The following is an 18,006-nucleotide window of genomic DNA, read 5'->3' on the forward strand; positions in this document are numbered from 1 at the left end:
AAATGTCATAGTTCGGAGGAAGAAAACCAACAGACACTCAACCCTGGCTTTGAGGAGTTGGGCAGTGGCTGGGGCATGCTGGTGTTACTACAAGACTAACCTAACAAGCACAACCAACATGCCCCAAGATGACCATAAGCAAGGAGATGCCAGGAAAACCCCAATCTCCCCCAGCCTCGACTCACTCCCACCGAGGGAACCGCCTTGTAGAGACCACAGGGCTACTGGAGCTCAGGGACTGCTGCAAGGGGTCCCTACAAACCACCCGCTCCTTGCTCCAGCAGCACCTTTGCACCGGCATCGCCAGTTTCAGCTTCAAAGCGACGGGGATATTTCTGGCCATCGTCTTTTCTGAAAGCACCCCGGTGATCGTGTTACACCTGATGCTTTTATTAGCCTTTCCAGAGGTCAGCGGAACGTGCTGGCACGCCGTGTCAAGGCGGAGGCATCTGGAAGTGGCTATGATTTGGACTCAGGTACCTTGGCTGGTACAGCGATGCAAGTGCTGCAGCTGCCAGGATTATCATGGACCCGAAAGCAAGGATGTGGGGCTCATCAGGCGGCTGCCAAAGGCGTGATACTCCCTGCCCAGAGGAAAGGGCTCTGGCCAGTGCAAGTTTTTAAACACCCAACATGCGTGCATCACCCGCCGACCACTCTGCGCCCACAAAATCGGGCTGCAAGCTAAAACTGCAAAAATCAAGCCCAGCCACGGTGCAGTGTCCGAAGGAGCGCGGTGCAGGAGCACGGGCTGGCACCATGCGTGCCGCCAGCCGCCCCAGCAAAGCTGCCCTGGCAAAGCAGTGCCAATTCAAAGTGGCAGCAACGCCACCGATAACCACCCTGGTGCTCACATCAGGCATTGCTCAGCGATAGGTAAACCTCTTTAAAGGCCTTTTTGGCACTGACGCATCGATTAGATTATATATAAACTGCAGCTCCATTAAATATTTATTCCTTCAGATGAAACCTATTGGATTCTGGACGCAACAAGCACTCGGCACATTGCTCCTCCAGCACGGTTGCTTCTCCTGTAAGCTCTTTCTTGCCAGCCCCCAACAAATTCTAGAACAAATTCAATCCTTATTTGAGGTGAAAACAGCGGTGCCAGCACAAGCAGCCCCTCCGGCTTTGTGTCGCAAAGGTCGTTTAGGTGTAAAGGAAAAAATGCAGCATCCAAACAGGCCACCTCCACGGAGGAGGGAGGGAAGGTGCTGGGTTTTCCCCAGGCATCATCAAGCACTAACACAGTCCAGAAAAACAAGACACACGATGACCCATCGCTTCCACGTTTAAATCCAATTCTGCCCAAACTTCCAACAAAGATTTGAAGAAAAACTTCACGGTCTGCAAAGAGAGAGGCTTCCCACGTGGGATTCAGCAAGCAAGAAGATATTAGATGTCCAAAATACTATGTTTACAACTGTGAGGCTTCCTGTTAACATGAGATTCAATAATCTTTAAATATTTGCTCACTTTAACTTTTCCCATTGCCCAGCATATTAAACTCTAGTTGTCCCCATTAAATTTTAATCGGGAGCAAAAGGGGATCCTCCAGCACGCCAGGAACAGGGGAGGGTTTCATGTCTGACACCTTCCCCGTAACAGGGCTCATTCATCACCTTGCCCCAGAGCGGCGGAGCCCCCCGAGCCCCCCCGCCCCCCCCAGCTGCTCCTGCCAAGAAAAACCTCCATTCCCCCGCTGCAGGTTGCCATGGCAATCCCAGTCTCTGCATCCCCTCCCAACGCCCTGCATCTTCGCCGGACCACAGTGTATGTACATCACCGAGATGGGGGCTGCAAATGAGCGGTGGATAAAAGACCAGGGGCTCCATAGGGCACCCGAGGAGAGGCACCCACCCGTGCAGCCCAGCATCGGCACCCATGGGATCGCCTCCCGAGACGCTCACCCCGAGCAGCAGGATGCTGACGGCGGCTCCATGCCGCTCGTTAAAAAGAGCAAGGAGTCAGGAGAACCTGAAATCCCAACTAATCCCCCACCGCCCCTGCCAGGAATCTGACCTGCTGCTAGACAAGAAACACTTCTGGGGTGGTGTTTCGCAAGCGGGGAGCGGGGAAATCAGAGAAAACATTTGCACTGGTTATAAATCAAGAGACAGACCGCTTGGCCACAGGCTGCGAGTTCTGTCACTTGCTCTTAAAATGGCCAGAGCCGCTACCAGCACCCAAAGTACTTAAGGGCACTGAGGGCCGCTGCTGGAGCTGAGTCAAGATCCAGGCAGGGGCTCCGGCTACTGCAGCGCGCAGCGGCATGGTGTTAAATAGCTGCGGGGCTGTCTCTCCCCAGCAGCCCTGTCCCCCCATCCCCTCGTCTTTACACCTGGACATGGCAGAGGGAAGTTTAAAAATAACGCTGCCAGCCGTCAGTCGCGGGATTTGGAGAGCAGAGTTGGAAGGAGCAACCTTAAAAATCCCCCGACGCACATGAATGCAAGCAGAGCCCCCCAGCCTTGAACTGGGGTAAGGGGGTGCGGGAGGGAGCCTGCACCCCAGTGCAACACCCTGCAGACATTGCTCTGGGCAACAGAGATGCTCGCTGTGCCAAAATATATTAGCCTTGTCCTTAGCCGACCAGGTGAACGGCAGCTGCAGGGCTGCCCTGGGCTGATCCCAGCACCCTCGGGCAGGACCCCGAAGCACAGGACCGGACCCAAACGCCTCCTGGGTTCCCAGCGCTCAGCAGTACTTTTGGGGCCAGCGCTCAGCCACGCTTTGGAGATGGAGGTGCTTGCAGAAACCCACCCCGCAGCTGCCACTCTGCAGGGAGCACCTCCAGCCTTCCCAAACGCCCTGCACAAAGCATACATGCCCCGACCCAGGGAGACCCTCCACGAACCTATGTGGTTTTGAAGTGAATCACACCAGTACACCAGACCAGGCCATCTCACGTGCAGTCTCAGAACAGACTGGGCCACACCAGACCACACTCCAACCTGCCCTTGCTTATTGAACTAAACGGTGGGATGCAGGCTGGAGACAAGGGGCTGAATGCGCGGCATCGCTCAGCTGACCCTTCCTCCCCTTGAAAAACATAGCAAAACTTTATAAAGACTTTCCACCGCAAGCTTAAACCCTTGGAGCAATGAGGTTGGTAGGGCTGCCGAAGGCAACGGTCTACGGGATGCAGGAATGCGCCACCAGCATCATCCCATGGTTCACTAACAACTCCCAGGGATAAGCACCCACTCGCAAGCCCCCAGCTTCCTCCTTGGCTCCAAAACCACAAGTCCCTCCACACACACACATTCCAAATGATGTTTCCCGAGACGGGTCCAGACCACCACAACCCTCCTTCAGCCGCCCCAGGTCTCCCCCCACGCTGCGCACGCTCCCCCCCAAACCTCAGCCCTGGAAGAAGGTGGCAGAGGCGGTTGGAGAAAGGCAAGGAGTAAATCACACCACCGGTGAAGCACCAGAAGCATTTGTTGAAACCAGGATATTGTCTCTTTAAGCACATGAAAATAAGGCCCTTGAGCAGTGTGGTTCTCACTCCGGCGCACAATTATGGGTACTTTCAGCTGTCTACCACTATTTCAAGTGCTCTCTCCAACCAGGCTGTCAATGGCATGTTGAAAGCTATTTGTGGCTGCTATCGTTATTAGCAAAGTGGAGAGCTTCACTGATGAGAATTAAATTCAGGGAGGGGGTGTGGAGGGGCGGGCCACAACCCCTCATTACAGAATTACCACCGGCACCAGGGCTTCGGGGGGGCAGAGCAGATTCTGGACCCCCAAAACCCACCCGGGACCCCCAAAACCCAGCCGGGGCTCCCACAAAGCCAAGGAGAGGAGGGAGAGGTTAAGCTGGCTGACAGCTATTCCCTTCTACCTTAGGAGACCTGACAGTATCACACTAACAAATTACTTGGCTTCTGAAGTATTTAGCAAATTATTACCTGGCACTCCTTGCTAACAAGCATGACAGAAAGTATATTGTGTTCTTGGAATATTCTAGAAAAAAAAAAAAAAAAAGCATGCCTCTCTTCCCCTGAAGTGTCAGGAGGGTTTAGGTTTGTTCCAAGCATTAAGTGTTTAAGCACGAAAACAAGAAGTGCTTATGTGGAGAGTTCTCAGCCATAAAGAAAAAAAAAAATCAGCACAAAGGTTCTCCCCTCCGAGGTGTCTCGTTTCCCCACGCAAAATTAGTTTTTCTTTTGGAATCGTGATTCCCTCTGACTCCACTCGGTGATTATCTACAGAGATCTGAACAAAAACAATGCAAAAACAACAGAGGAACGAAAGTTTCTTTTGTAAAAATCAATTAACCTTAAAGAAAGAGTTTCGCTCAGGTTTAAAAAGAAAACTCCCGACCGGCCTCAGGTTTAAGAAAGCTGAGCCCGGATAAGAGAGCGCTTCATTCAGCAGGAAGACTGATGTAAGGAGCAATTCACTGCGTTATATGCAACAAAGTGGGTAGTCACTTCCTAAATATTTCCTTGCATATGGAGTTGTTTATGAAACTACATTTTTTTCTTAACAAGAAACAAAACGAGAAGAAAGGAAAAAAAACCACACGCGGCCACATATGCACACACTTAATATTCAGCGTAGAAGAGATAATCTGTTATATAAGCCCACAGACAGACAATCCCCTTTTGCTTAAAGATGAAGTATCCATCAATGTTTGTCTCAAGCAGATGTAATCACAAGCAGTCAAGTCTGGAGGGCAGGACACTGCATGAATAATTCAAGCACTTCAGTCTACTTGATTGTGTGCAGATAAACACAAGTCAACCGCTAAACAGGTCAGCTGATAAACTTGTTTGTTCAGGACTAGCCACCCTCAACCAGATGCAGGCAGGACCACGCTGCAATTAGCGGCGGGATGCCTTTCGGGGGGATGCTGCAGCCCAGAAGAGGGGCAAACCCTCCCCGGGCACCCGCTCGGGCCGAGCTCTCCCGGCCCTCCGCTCCCTCTCGCCCCATTTTCGCCTGGAAGCGCGCTCGGAGCAGCTCGGGCGGCTTTGTTTTCCTCCAGCACCATGCACATTGCTGTCAATTAAATAACAAGACAGCTTCACCTCCCCAAACTTCCCCCATCAGCCCAGCACTAGGCACGCAGCATATGTCACCAGGAACAACTAAAGCAGGCGGGGGATGCTCGGCGCAGGCTGGAATCATCCGGCAAAGATTTATCTGCTGAGTTGCAAGGCAGCGAAGCTCCCAGCAAGGCACACCGACCACGCAGGGCCTCCCCGGGCTGCGAACGCCGCGGCGTGGGAATTGCCACCCTGCAAAATCCGGGTCAGGGAGGGCAGCGGCGGCTCTGCCTGCACCAGCCCCACGGAAAACCGCCCCTGGGCATCTTGAGGCTCCTCAGTTACCCTCCGAAACCATCCCAGATGCTCTGCCTCGCCAAACACCACGGGGAAGACACGCTACGTGGTCACACCGCAAGACGGAGCGGATGGCGGAGCGCTCCATCCACACGCCGACGAAGGCAGAGCCCGTGAGGGGCTCTCACCCCCAAGCCCTGACGCTCATCCCATAGTGCAAAACCTCTCAGATCAATTTCTGGTTGCAACTGTGCACCGGTGGAAAACACACTGCACGTCTCGGGAAACAGCAACTGCTTCCAAAGCTTCGATCAAGAGAAAAAGCTCGATATCTTGCTGCATTATTTCAGCATCTCCCAGTGTTTGCACAGAGTGAAGCCGTTCAACACCGAGCAACCAGGTGGTAAGAGGCGTTCCCCCTCCCGAAAGCAGCCTGCACTTGCGTTACTCCAGTCCTTTAAGCGTTTCGGAAGAGGCCGCGGGGTCCGTGTCCCTCTGGACGCACGCAAAACAGGCACGGGGTCCTCGCAGGAGGCCACCACAGGCCTAAGCAAAAATTCTGCATTCAGGGGCATTTCTGACTGCACCAAGGCAAACGGTGCCCGAGGTTTCGCCAAGCCGTACACCAGCCCACGTGCCCCCGCTTACCCCGGGCATGGGGGACCCGGGGCTCCTGGGCAGCCCCCCCGGGGCTCCCTGCAAGCAGCGCTGCCTCACGAGGACGCTTTTGTCCAGGCAGAAGCAATGAAGAGAAAGAAGTTGGGATTATCTGTATGGAAGAAGATATTTTTAAAAAAATGAAGACTAAGCAGTAATTATTTTCGTTACCCTATGACTACGTACCAGAAAGCTACAGGGAAGTGTGTGCGAAGAAGAAGAGAGGCAGATTCACAGACACGCTGCTTTGAATTTCATCATTCAGCTAACAACATTTTCTTACTAAGGAGGGCGATGCTGCTATTAAGCAAAACCACTTTGGAGTTGAATGGGGCTGATTTGCGAATGGCAAAGTTGATGTCAACTTATATCTGCCTTAAGTTCTTAATTAGAACTACTTCTAAAACCAGTAAGCAGCAGCAGCACAAATAATCAGGTCTAATCTCAATAATAACTTTATTCCTTTAAGTTTTACCATCATGTGCCCAGCCTTTAGGCTCTTTAACTATAATCTTATCAAGGTGGCACACCACATTCTGCTATGGCCTTCTATATTTTTCCTCCAGGCAAGTTACATATTAGAGGAGACTGAAAAAAAAAAAAAAAGGACCAAACATTGCTTCATTTTCCAGATGCAAAGACAAATCCGTGACATTGAGCAACACACCATAAGATATCAGTATCCCTGAAGATAATTCCCTTCTAAGTCTCACGCTACAGCACGGAGAGTATGACCTTAGAAACGGTCGTGTTGTACCAACAACAAAACCAGAGGAAAACACAGGAGATAACAGCATTTTCCGAGTGCCGGGAATGCGCTATTCCAGGTACCGACCTCCCAGCACGGAAGGCAAAGCTATTTTCACCTCTTCTCATAAACACTCTTTCCAAAGCCTGAGTTTCTCCTGAATATAGGCAAAAAACCCCACCAGCCTGCCATCAACGTGCAGCTCCCGATATAACTGCTGGGCCACGAGATCTCACCTGGAGTCACATCCCTGACTTCAGCACTTATTCCCCATTTAGTGCAATCAGGGCCTATTTTATCTCAGGTTGAGAAAAGGGCAACAGGAGATCAATCAATCACAATTTCCCCCCTTTAAATTACTCACCTGTTTGTGCATTTCAATATTCAAACCATACGACATTTCATAGTACTGGGGAATAAAAAGAGCCAAGAAGAATTTGAATTAATTTAACATAAGATATTTGCATAAGGTCATTACCAGAAAGCATCCCGGTCAAAACTGCGCTTAAAGCACTCGTAGCCAAGGAAATTATACCTTATAATAAGCAGATGTTTATAGGGTTTAACTGGCATGCATTTAACAAGAGGACACTCCTTTTTACTCCTGTTTTCTCCTCCTAAGCTACTTAGAAAAACAAAGAGGCGCAGAGCTGTGTGACAGGCGTCTGCACAGCCCTGGCAGAACAGGTACAGCCCGTAGTCTGGCCAAAAACCGAGTTTCTCACCGGGGGGGTGGATTTATTCCACCCCCAGGGTCCAGCACTGCTGCTGGGAGCGCAGGGAGCCCCCTGGCCCCTTCCTACCCCCCAGGAAGGGCCGGTGCTGGGTCCTGCCGAACCCATTACAGACACAACCGATCCCACCCCGGGGCCCTGCGGTGCAAATTTCGCAAAAAAAAGAGGCAACAAAAGAGCCCGCTTTGCCCGGGAAGTGGGGGGGGGGGGGGGTGAGGGGGCGGGGGTGTGCCCTGGGAAGGCACCGGGGTGGCCTCCCCCCTCCCCCCGCGCTCCACCAAGGGCCCCGGGGCAACAAGGGGGGGCAGCCCCGACACCCCCCCCCCCCAGCTCGGGGCCGCTCCTCCTGCCCCCCCCCCCCCCCCCCCCCCGCCGCAACCCCCGGGGCCGCAGGCGCCGGCGAAGAGGGTTAACAGGAAACTTGCTATTGCACTTCCAGCCGCCTCGGTCTCCGCTGCGCCCTGGCACCAGCCGAGTGCGGCGGGCGAGGGCAGGGCAGGCGGGCGGGCCCCCCCTCCCTGCCCAAAGCGGGGGCACCGCGGAGGGCTGGCAGGGTCCCTGGGCGGGCAGCTGCCCGTTCTGGGGAGGTGGTCCCCGTCCCCGTCCCCCCCTCTTCCCCAACGCACGGCTGGGCTACCAGCTAATGACATTTACAGCCTGATCCGAAATCTGATTAAAGTCTCTTACCATAACGTAATGGCGCTGCATTTCTGTCTTCTCGTTCGCCAGCTTATCATACTCCACTTTCAGGCTGGGGGGGGGGGGGGGTGTAAGAGCAGAGGGGTGAGACCCCGCGGGCAGCGAGAGCGAGGGAAGGCAGGGGAGGGGAGCGGCGCTGCCCGCAGCCGCGCCCCGGCCCCCCCCCGGGCTCACCTGTGGTACTGGGCTTGCAGGAACTGGAACTCGTCCTTGATCCGGTCGCAGGATTCGGCCACGGTGAATTTGAAGCCCGGCTGGCCCGGCTGGTGCGGAGCCTGTGGGGAGAGGAGCTCAGCGCCGGGAACCGGGAGGGGGGGGGGGAATGGTGGGGAGGGGGGGGGCGTCGGGGGGGCCGGGACTCACCGGGTGCCGGCCCTGGGGGTACATGGCAGGGCTGGGGCGCGGTCACTGGAGCCAGCCGCGCCGTGCCTCGCTACGGCGATCGCGACGTGCGCTGCTGCCCGCCGGCCACGGAGCGCTCCCGGAGAGGCCGAGAACTGGAACAAAGAGACGAGAGGAAAGTCCGTGCGGGGGGCGGAGGAGGGAGGGCGGGGGGGGGGGTGGATGGGGGGGGGGGGAGAGAGCGGGCCCGGCCGGCCCGGCTCGTTGCGCGCCCCCCCTCCCTCCCCCCCCCACTCCCCCACCCCCCCCGCGCAAAGCACCGCACCGCCGGGGAGGCGCTGCGCGCCCGCGGAGCCGAGCCCAGCCCGCAACCGCCGCTCCGCGCACCGCCGGGGCCAGGTGCCGAACACCCCCCCCCCCCCCCGCCTCCCCGGGCCGCCTCGCTCCGCGGTCCTCCGCTTCCTCACCGCCTCCCCCCCCGCCTTTCCGGCACTCGCTCTCGGAAAAAAGAAAAATCCCCCCCCCCCCCCCAAAAAAAAAATTAAAAAAAGCAGCAACAACAACAAAACCCAACCAAAACAGCCCCGGAGGAAGGAGGATCCCGCGGTATTCCTGCTGCGAGAAGAAGGGGGAAGCAAAGCCAGGAACTAACGCCGGAGCACGACGGCCATGGAGGAGAGGAGGAGGGGGGAGAAGGCCGTACACATCCGACTTCCCGGGCGCCGCGGACATGCGAAGTGCGAGCGGTGCCTCCGCCGCGGCTCCCCCGCCCCGGGGGGCGGCCGTTCAGCTCCGTCCGGCCGGCATCGCCGTAACTCCACAAGCCATGCTGCCGCTGCCGCTGCCTGGGGGTGGCGGGGGGGTCCCCGGTCGTGGGGCGGGGCGCCCTGCGGAGAGCGAGGCCGGTGCCGCCGAGCGGAGCCCCCCGCGATCGCGGCGGCGGAGTGAGGCAGCGCCGGAGCACGCGGTCCGCGCCGCCGCCGGAGCGCTCGGGCGAAGCGGGGCGGCGGGGAGGGGGAACAAAACCCGGGCGGCCTGCTCCGCCGCCGACCAATGGCGGCGCGGCGAACCCACGTGGGGGAGAGGGGAAGGGGGCGGGGGGGGGAGAGAGAAGCGAAAAGCGGACGCTGACTGGGCGGCGACGTCACAATGCCAGCTTGTGTCTGAAACGACGGAGCGAGAGCGGCGGCGGGGTTCCTCCCCCCGCCCCGCCCACTTCGCTCCCAAGCTCCGCCCGCTCCCGAAGCTCCGCCCACCTCCCCCGCCCCGCCCAACCGGCGGGGCCCCGCCGCGGCCGCTCGGTTCCCCCCCGCCCCCCCCCCCGCCCCCCGCCCGCCGCCGGCGGGAGCCGTGGGCCCCGCAGCCGGTGAAGGATAGCTCTGCCGGTAATCTCGTTAGATCGGCAAAGCAGCCCCAATTAGGTGCTATAAAACAAACAGAACCGCTTTGTCACTTTAATGTTTTCACTTCGCCAGCCGCCATACCGATAAAACGGTCGGTAATGGCGAGCCTCCCGCACCCAGCGGAGGACGGCGGCCCTTCCTCCGCCATCCCTCCCCGCTCCCGGAGCCCCTTTGATGTGCCGGGCCCGGCGGAGGCCGCGGCCCTGCCCGGTACTGGCGACGGGGGGGAAGGGGGGGGGGCTTTCTGCTCCCCCCCAGCGCCTCCTTTCAAGTCTGAGCGGCTTTAATGAGGAACACGGGTAATGTCATTAACGTTACAGGCTCCCGCCAAGCGCTTCGGCTCTGCGCAGCCGGGGCGGGGGGAGCGGGCCGACCGACACACCCGGGGAACCGCCTGCTCCCCCCGGCGGGCCCGGCATCGGGGGGGGGTGTCACTCCGTCGCGTCCCGTCCCCCCCCCCGCCCCGCAGTTCTGAACGCGGGGAGGGGGAGGGGAGCCGCGACCCCACGGGTGGGCCCGACTGAACGCGGCTCCGCGGCACAAAATGGCTCCTCTCCCCTCACGTCACACGGAGCCTCCCCGCCCCACGTGGGAGCCCTCCAGCAAGCCCCACCCCTTGACCAATAAAAAAAAAGCCGAGCGGCCTTTTTCTCGAACACCATTGGTTGAGCCGCGCCGGGCTGCCGCTCTGGGAAGGGAGCTGTCAATCAAAACCACGCGGGGCCGTGAGCGCTGACAAATGCCGCTGCTGTTCAGCCCCCCGCTTGCAAATACCGCCCGGCATGGCGGCTTAATTAGCTCGGAATGGCTTTTCCTCCCAGCTCAAACAATCTGTCACTGCCGCGCGGCGGAGGCAGCCATGCATAAAAAAGTAAGCAGAGGCTAAATATCAATTTGATTTTGTGTATCAAAGGAATATTTTAGGTTTTCTCCCCAGTAATGAAACGTATCCATTTAAATAATAAAAGGGGGGGGGGAGGAACACAAAACACAAACCCCAAACCCCAACATCCCCCCCCCGAAGCCGCCCCCTCTGGCACGCCGGGGGCAGGTAATGTGTGTGTCGTGCTCCCCTCCCCCGCTCCTGGAGTGGGGGCCGGGGTCCCCCCCCACGGGTGGGGGTTGGGGGCGGGGCGGAGCCTCCCCGCTGAACCCCCGGGGAGCGGGGTGCCGGGGGGGGGGCGGGGTGGCCCAGCCCGGAGCCCCCCCCCGCCCCCCTCCGCGGCCCCACCGCTAATTGGGTGCGTTCCGGCTGTTGACGTGAGAAGAAGTGTCAGGGCCGGGCGATGCCCATTGGTCGTCGCGGCCGGCCCCGCCCTGCCCCCACGTGGGGCCCGGGCCGACGCGGCGGGAGCGACGCGAAACCCGGCGCGGCATTAAACACGCGGAGCCGGAGCCACCGCGCTCCCCCCTCCCACCTCCTCGTCCTTTCGGCCTCCTATCATCATCTCCCCCCTCTCCCGCTCGTTTGTTTAATTTGCCTCCCTTTTGCTTTTCTGTGCTTTTCCTCCGTGGAGGCAGCAGCTCCCTGCCAAGCCCCCGCACTGCAAGGGGCCCACATCGGGGTGCACATCGGGGTGCAGAACCCCCCAGGGACTGCAGCCCCAGTCAGGCCAGCAGACACTGGGAGAGCACCGGCGCAAGTCAGCGTGGGAAAACGTGGGCCCACGGTGCTTCGAGCCACATGGGAGGGGAGCGCCTGAGACCGCCTGTGCCGGGAGAAACAGCAAAAATTAATGGCAACTAGTAACCCTGGAAATATTAGTGGCGAAATCGGGACTTATTTTTCCTGTAAAGTGCTCTCTCTGACAGTTCCTTCTGCCAAGTACATCCAAGGCGACATCCATTTAGTGGAGAAACGTGACCGGTGCTCCCAGCGTCACACACTCACGTCGGTCCCAGGAGGATCGCAAAGCAAAGGCAGCAGTAGCTGAAAAATCCTGCCCTCCGCGAGGCCCTCGGGGACAGGACACGCGTTGCCCTTCCTCGCCGTGCTGCCCCTCCTCGCCGCCCAGCACGGCGGCAGGCTGCCGAAGCTGCTGAGGCTTCCCGCGGGCTCGGGGAGGATGGAGTGATCTCTGATAATTCTCCAAATTGCTGCACTTCGGCCTCAGCGCTTGCTCTTGGGTTTGCAGATATTTGTTAATATTTCATGGCTGGGGAAGGTTAATTGATCTTCCCCCCCCCGGCAGGTTCACGCTAACCCTGTAGCTGCAGCGGTGCGGGTCCGGGTTTGGTGCTGCTGGGTGCTGAGCCTCTGTAAGCCCGCGCCGGCTGCTGAGCACTCGCATTCCCCGTTGAGCCTCGCTCTGTGCCTAACTGAGCTGGAAAAGTGCAAAAAAAGAAGCGATTCCAGCGGTGGGGCTGAGCCAGACCCTCTGCCTGAGGGGCTTTCTGGGGCCTAATTCAGTGGACATGGGGACATGGGGAGAGGAAAGCAGTGGTTTTACACTGAAAATTCATTTCATTGCTCAAAATAGAACACATTAGATGAGCTGCTTCCCTCCCCCAGTGGTACTTATGGACAAATTCTGATTTTTATTTAATGGTTTCCCCGAAAAGGTTGTAATTTTCTTCACAGTCCCATCTAGCTATAGCTCCAGCACTGTTGTGGTGAACTCAAACGACCGAGAATGCCTCTCGTTAATTGATATTCCTCACGCTAGGACTGTACTGAAATAGCAGATGTTTTATTTTAGCTTATTAAAACTCACCTGGTTGAAAAAAAAAAAAAAAGAACTATTAGGGGTGAAAGGAAACATTCTGCTTCATATTGATTTAAAATCTACTTAAATTGATATTTGCACATCCCAATTATAAACCGTGATCTTTTCCCATAAGTTATTTTTCTTTTTCTGAGTTTTTTTTTCTTAACGATCTTAGAAAAAGCCTCAGTGGGAGAAGCCACCATCTCTTCTCCCAGCCAGCCCGTGTTGCCACGAGATGCCTTTGTCACCGCAGGCCGGGGACGTTGCATCCCTGCTTGGTGGGTGATGCAGGGCAGGAGGTGGCCACCTTATCTTCTCCCCAGTGTGTTGCTGCTTGAGCTGAGGCAGCCAACACCACCAAGTGAGGATGAAGATGAGGATGAGGGCTCTGGGGATGCTCAGCGAACGCCAGTGGCCCCATGGACCCATTTGGGTGCCTTGCAAAGGGCAGCTCCCCACGGGGAAGCGGCAGTGGAGCACCCCGGGCTGAGCAGAGCGCTGGAGAGGTTGGGGTCCCTCGGGGCGATGCGGTGATCCTTGCCTTCGGTGGTCACTGGTCCCAAGAGCGGTTTTTGGCCGAGATGTGCCTCATGCTGCCGTGCCGGGGTGCCCGGGCGTGCTGCCCTGGCACCCTGCGAGGTCTCACAGCCGGGGAAAGGAAACAGGAGATGTCCTCATCCACCCTATCTGGGGAGAAACCTCGAGCTCAGCTTCTGGGCACGGGGTGTTGTGACACCGTCCCTTCCCCACCGCAATGCCGCCTTTTGGGGAAACCAACCGTCTGAGCTGCCCTTCCTCTTCCCAAGTGGCCTCCATGGGGGAAGAGCTGCCGCACCCCATCCTCCCACCATCGATGCTCCCGCATCGGCCACCCCTGGCTGGCCCCAAACGGCCTCAGCGCTCCCGGGTCCTGGGTGCCGGGTCCTGGCCTCTTGGCAGGTGTACACAGCCCCCCCGCAGCCCCGCTCCCGGGGGCCGGGCTGTCCTGAGGGTCATGGTACAGATGGCTGTAGGAAATAGGGGAGAAAGAAACCCACAGGATAAGGTTAGTTGCAGCTGGCCGGGTCCGAACGCCTGCATAGCCACAGCCACTCTGCTTCCCTCCCTGCAAAATGCCGGTGAGGAGACAAAATGTGGTTTTTTTCCCCATACTTTTTGTCTCCCCTTCATATGTTGTGTGTCCCGTGAATCCTGGAAGAGGCTGGCTATGGCTTTAGCACAGCTTCGTCAGGCCATGTGGACTTGCTGTTAGGGTACAGAGGAGGCGGTAGGGGAAAGAGGAGAAGCCTGCGTGCGCACGTGCACGTGCACACATGCACCCACTCGTGCACACACATGCACACCTGCTGCTCACCGAGTCGCCTCTGTCCCCGGCCGCCGTGACCAGCCGAACTTGCCCAACGTGCAAGCGGTGCTCCCTGTGCGTGGCCGTGTGACGGCAGCCGCCCCGAGAGGTGGCTTTATCGTTGACAAGCCGGTCCCAGCCCCAGTCAATAGTGTGTGTTTACATTTCAGGTGACACTATCTGCCCTCCGCGCAGGGCAGGACCCTGCCTGCCAAATTTCCTTTAGCTTTCAAGTTTATCTAAACAAGGATTTCAGAGCTGGGAAGGCAGTGAAACGCATACTAATGACTGACCATGGAGAGCCAGGAGAGCTATCAGCAAGTTTATTTTGCTTTGTGGGGAAGCTCGGTTTTATCTGCTCTTGGCAGTAAGGTTTTACAGCCCCCCTGGCAAGAGGGGGCTCAATCCTGCAACCGCTTCTCCCACCAGCATCCCCCGCAGGGCTGGGGACACCAAAAGCCTCTTTTAGTTTTGGGTGTTCCCACTAGTGATGCTCCAAGCACCCAAAGCCAGCCCCAGCAAATACCTGCACAACAGACCATGCTCTGGCTTCGAGCTTTTCCAGTTTCCCCCTTTTTCCTTTTCAGAGCAAATCTTGGGACTCCAGGTGGAAAAATGCACCCGCACAAACCTGCAAAACGGCAGAGGACTGTGTGAATTCCTGATACGGGTCAGACCCGTGACCCGAGCCTGCAAACGCAGCACTCCTCCTCAAACACCTCAGCAGAACTCTTGAGCTATGACTTTTCTCTCTGCTCCACAGCAATTAAAGAAAACTGAAAGCACCGTGCTGGGGTCCCTTTGGGCCAGTGGCAGGAGCAGGCAGCGGTGGGGATGGCTGTTGCCCTCCACGGCCACGAGCATCTGCTCTGCACATCGGCAGCCAGCACCACCGAGAAGCCGCCGGGAGGTTTCCGGCAGCCCGGCGCGCAAGCGGACGGGGAAGAGCGTCGGTTGCTGGTGTTGCCACAACAGGCCCCGATTACCCCGTCCTTTCACAAGCAAAACTCCCATTGACCTCACCCTCATCCGCGGGATTTGCTTGAGCAATCCCTGCGTCCGCCCAGCCCAGCGCCTGCGGGCTGCAGCCGCCGAGCCGGGGGCTGCCCAGGCAGGGGGGCCCAGGAGGCAGCAAACCTGCTCGGGACCTGCCGCAAGCTCCTCCTGGCACCGAACAAGGGCCCGAGCCTCAAAAGCAAAAATTTTCTCCCCTGTGCCCCTGCGGTCAGGATGGGAGGTGTGAGGAGGTGGGTAAGGGATACAGATGGGTGCAAATGGGGCCAGAGGGAGGGAGGGAAGGAGAGAGCCCCAGGACCCTCCCAGCAGCAGAGGCAACTCAGAAGAGCCTGCTAGGAAAGCCCCGGCCCATCCGCTCCTTTGCAAAATTTTGGCCAAGAAGCTGGGACGAACAGGAGGAGCTGGTGGATGGATCGGGCCCAGGACTCCCTAACAGGACTCGGCTGCAGCTCAGGTCCGAACCCAGCAGCTCCAGCACTGCCGGCTCCATCAAACAACGCGCCGGTGTCCAAACCCAGATGGGGAAAACGGGGCATCGGAGAGCTTTTGCAGGCAGGGAAGCGGGGTTCCCTGACCCCTGCTGCCTCCCTGACCCCTGCCCGCACCCAGCCCCAGCACTGCCCCAGTTCCCCGGTACGCAGGGACCCCACGGGTGAGAGCAGCCGGGAGCTGGCGCTGTGCTTCGGCAGAGGATGGGTGCAGAGCCCCCGCGCCGGAGCAGCGCTGGCCTTGCACGCTCAACCAGCACTGGTTGCACTGGGGCTGTGACACTGCAGCAGCTCCTGGGGTAGCAACACCATGGGCTTATATATGTTTAATGCCAGGCTGCACCCCAGATGGAGGAGGGAGCGGAGAGCCTGGCTGCTCTCGGCAGGGAGAGCAGGTTCGGCTGTGCCCGCGGAGCCTCCCGGGCACCGGAGCCGGGGCCAGCCCCTCGCCAGCCTCCCCGGTCCCCGCAGCTGGAGCCAGGTCGCTCGTGGGTGCCGGCGAGTGCCGGCGGGTGCTCGCCGCCTCCGGAGCCTGGGCCGCGGGCAGTCTGCTCCCCATGCTCACCTGCCCTCCCTTCCCGGGGCGAGCAGCTCAGCCCAGGCTTTTGCTGTATACTGTCTAATTATAGATATTATATTGCAAATGGCTTTTGGGCCTGCTAATGGTATTACTGGTGTTATTCTTCTACTTGTTAATTATAACCAATTTGTTTGGGATGCCTTCCCAGTTTTCGTCTGTAATTGCTCTCCCCATTCCCTGATGACTGTGACTCAGCAGAAACTCTGCAGTTTCGCTCAGGGATGATATTACTCTTTGTCTCTCCTGCCAAGCGTGGCTGCAGACGGCTGCCTGCGCAGCACGGCTACCGCTCCCACCCTGCCAGTGGCCACACTCCAGCCCGGAGCGAGCGGCTCGGGGACCGGGAGGGATGCGGGACGGTGGCGGTGTGGGGCTGGCATCCGCGCCGGGTTGGAAGCAGGGCGATGGCAGCCTTGCTACAAGGCTCCGTGGCCCCAGATGCCGATGCGGCATCGCCTGCGAGAGGTGTTGGGCTCAGGCCTGGGGATGCTCATAAGCGACTTGCTGAATCAGGGCTGCGGCCCATAAACCATTATAGGATTCTGCCTGTGAAAACCCAGCAAGGCTCGGTATGACTAAAGGCTTAGCCAAGGAAAGAGGAAAATATTAAACTGATTGTTTTCTTTTTATTATTGCTAAATTCTAAAGAAGTTTGCTCTTCTCCTCTCCCCAGCATTAACTGCAGATAAGTTATTTGGAAAGCGAGTATTTCACCAGAACAGCCATTCAAGTAGCCTAATACACACATTAGAGTCTATTTGCACTTAAAAGAAGTGGGAGGTATTAAATCAGCCTCTGGCCAGATAGTCATTGTATAAACAAGAGCTGTTAACTCCTACTTGATAGCAGTGATAGCAAGGGAAAGGAAAACAGCCCTGCAGTGTCATGACCAACCTGACACAACATGTTTTAGGTCTGGGGAAAAAAAAAAACCCAAACCAAAAAAACCCCAAACCCCTGTGAGTTCATGACTGCCTGGGCTGCGGGAGAGTGGCTGCCAGCGCCAGGCCTGGCCTGGCTCTGCAGGCAGGGATGCTCCTCCTGCCCGCCCAGCACTCCCCGAACCCTGTCCCGCTGCTCTGCCCGCACCTTGCCCGCATGCCCTGGGCCCTGGAGCAGCTCCGGCACCCCGGGGCTCCAGCAACAGCATCGCACCAGCATCAACAAGACAAGCAGCGTGGCACCGTTGCCTGTTCGCGGACCTGCTCGGGCCACTGGCAGCCAGGGACAGGGGGGTTATTTGCAGCCAAAATGCTCGCCGATGGCGGATCTCCAATCGCCTGGGTCCTGCGCAGCCAGAGTCCCCCTCCAGCAGAGCATGGCTCTGCACGGCGCCCGCGAGACAGAGGTCTGCAGAGCTCCGCTCGCTCCCCAGCAAACCCGGGTATTAATGAAATTTATGAGTCAGAGCGAGCAAAAGAAACTGTTTTCAGCTGACTTCACTCACCACTTCCTCTCCTCGCGTTCGTCTCTCCCAGCAGCCCACTTATCTTCCCCCTGGAGCCGTGCCCACCCTCCCCTGCCCGATACGCCTCTATCGCTAACAGGCCGGAGAGTTCAGCACCAGGATTGCTTCTGAGTTTGCTCACTCACTCACTCAAGCACTCTCAAGTTGTTCTCTGTGGCTAATCAAATGTCAAAACAAGCTACCCCTGTGATTTTGAGAGCTTTTAAACAGGAAGACATTTACCACTGATACATGAGAGCCGCGCACATTTGTCTGGGGCTCAGCCTAGGACGGGTTTCAGCAATAGCTCAGGACTGGTTTCAGTTGCAGCAAGTATCTGCTGGGCAGGAGCTATTTTGTGGTCTCTCTGGAGGAATAATGACTGTACGAGCCCGTGGCAGCGGTCCCACCGCTTGCCCAAAGCCAGCACTGCTGTCTCCCACAGGGACCGGGCTCTTTCCCTCCCGCTGACGGGCAGGAGATGGCTGCCAGCGCGGGCGGGCAGCACCCCTCCGTCCCAGTGCGCCCAGCTCCTTGGTTAA

The 18,006-nt window shown here is 57.8% G+C and overlaps 1 protein-coding gene across 7 annotated transcripts in view; it reads right to left on the minus strand.

Annotated features, from left to right (window-relative positions):
* TLE3 (TLE family member 3, transcriptional corepressor) overlaps positions 1 to 9,497 on the minus strand; it is a 30,601-nt gene extending 21,104 nt beyond the window's left edge. For 4 of the 7 annotated variants that reach the window (XM_069798697.1, XM_069798698.1, XM_069798696.1 and 1 more), the window contains exons 1-5: positions 9,129 to 9,496; positions 8,498 to 8,631; positions 8,309 to 8,409; positions 8,123 to 8,186; positions 7,066 to 7,110 (exon numbers count right to left, since the gene is read on the minus strand). In XM_069798697.1, coding sequence (XP_069654798.1) covers positions 7,066 to 7,110; positions 8,123 to 8,186; positions 8,309 to 8,409; positions 8,498 to 8,521 — 234 coding nt within the window. In that variant the 5' untranslated portion in view covers positions 8,522 to 8,631; positions 9,129 to 9,496. Of the gene's footprint in view, positions 1 to 7,065; positions 7,111 to 8,122; positions 8,187 to 8,308; positions 8,410 to 8,497; positions 8,632 to 9,128 lie in introns of all 7 variants that reach the window. The other 3 variants (XM_069798699.1, XM_069798694.1, XM_069798695.1) reach the window with 1 other exon arrangement.
* Between the last annotated feature and the right edge of the window lie 8,509 nt (positions 9,498 to 18,006).

Source organism: Haliaeetus albicilla, chromosome 12 (genome assembly GCF_947461875.1).
Source record: "Haliaeetus albicilla chromosome 12, bHalAlb1.1, whole genome shotgun sequence".
Classification (NCBI taxonomy): Eukaryota; Metazoa; Chordata; class Aves; order Accipitriformes; family Accipitridae; genus Haliaeetus; species Haliaeetus albicilla.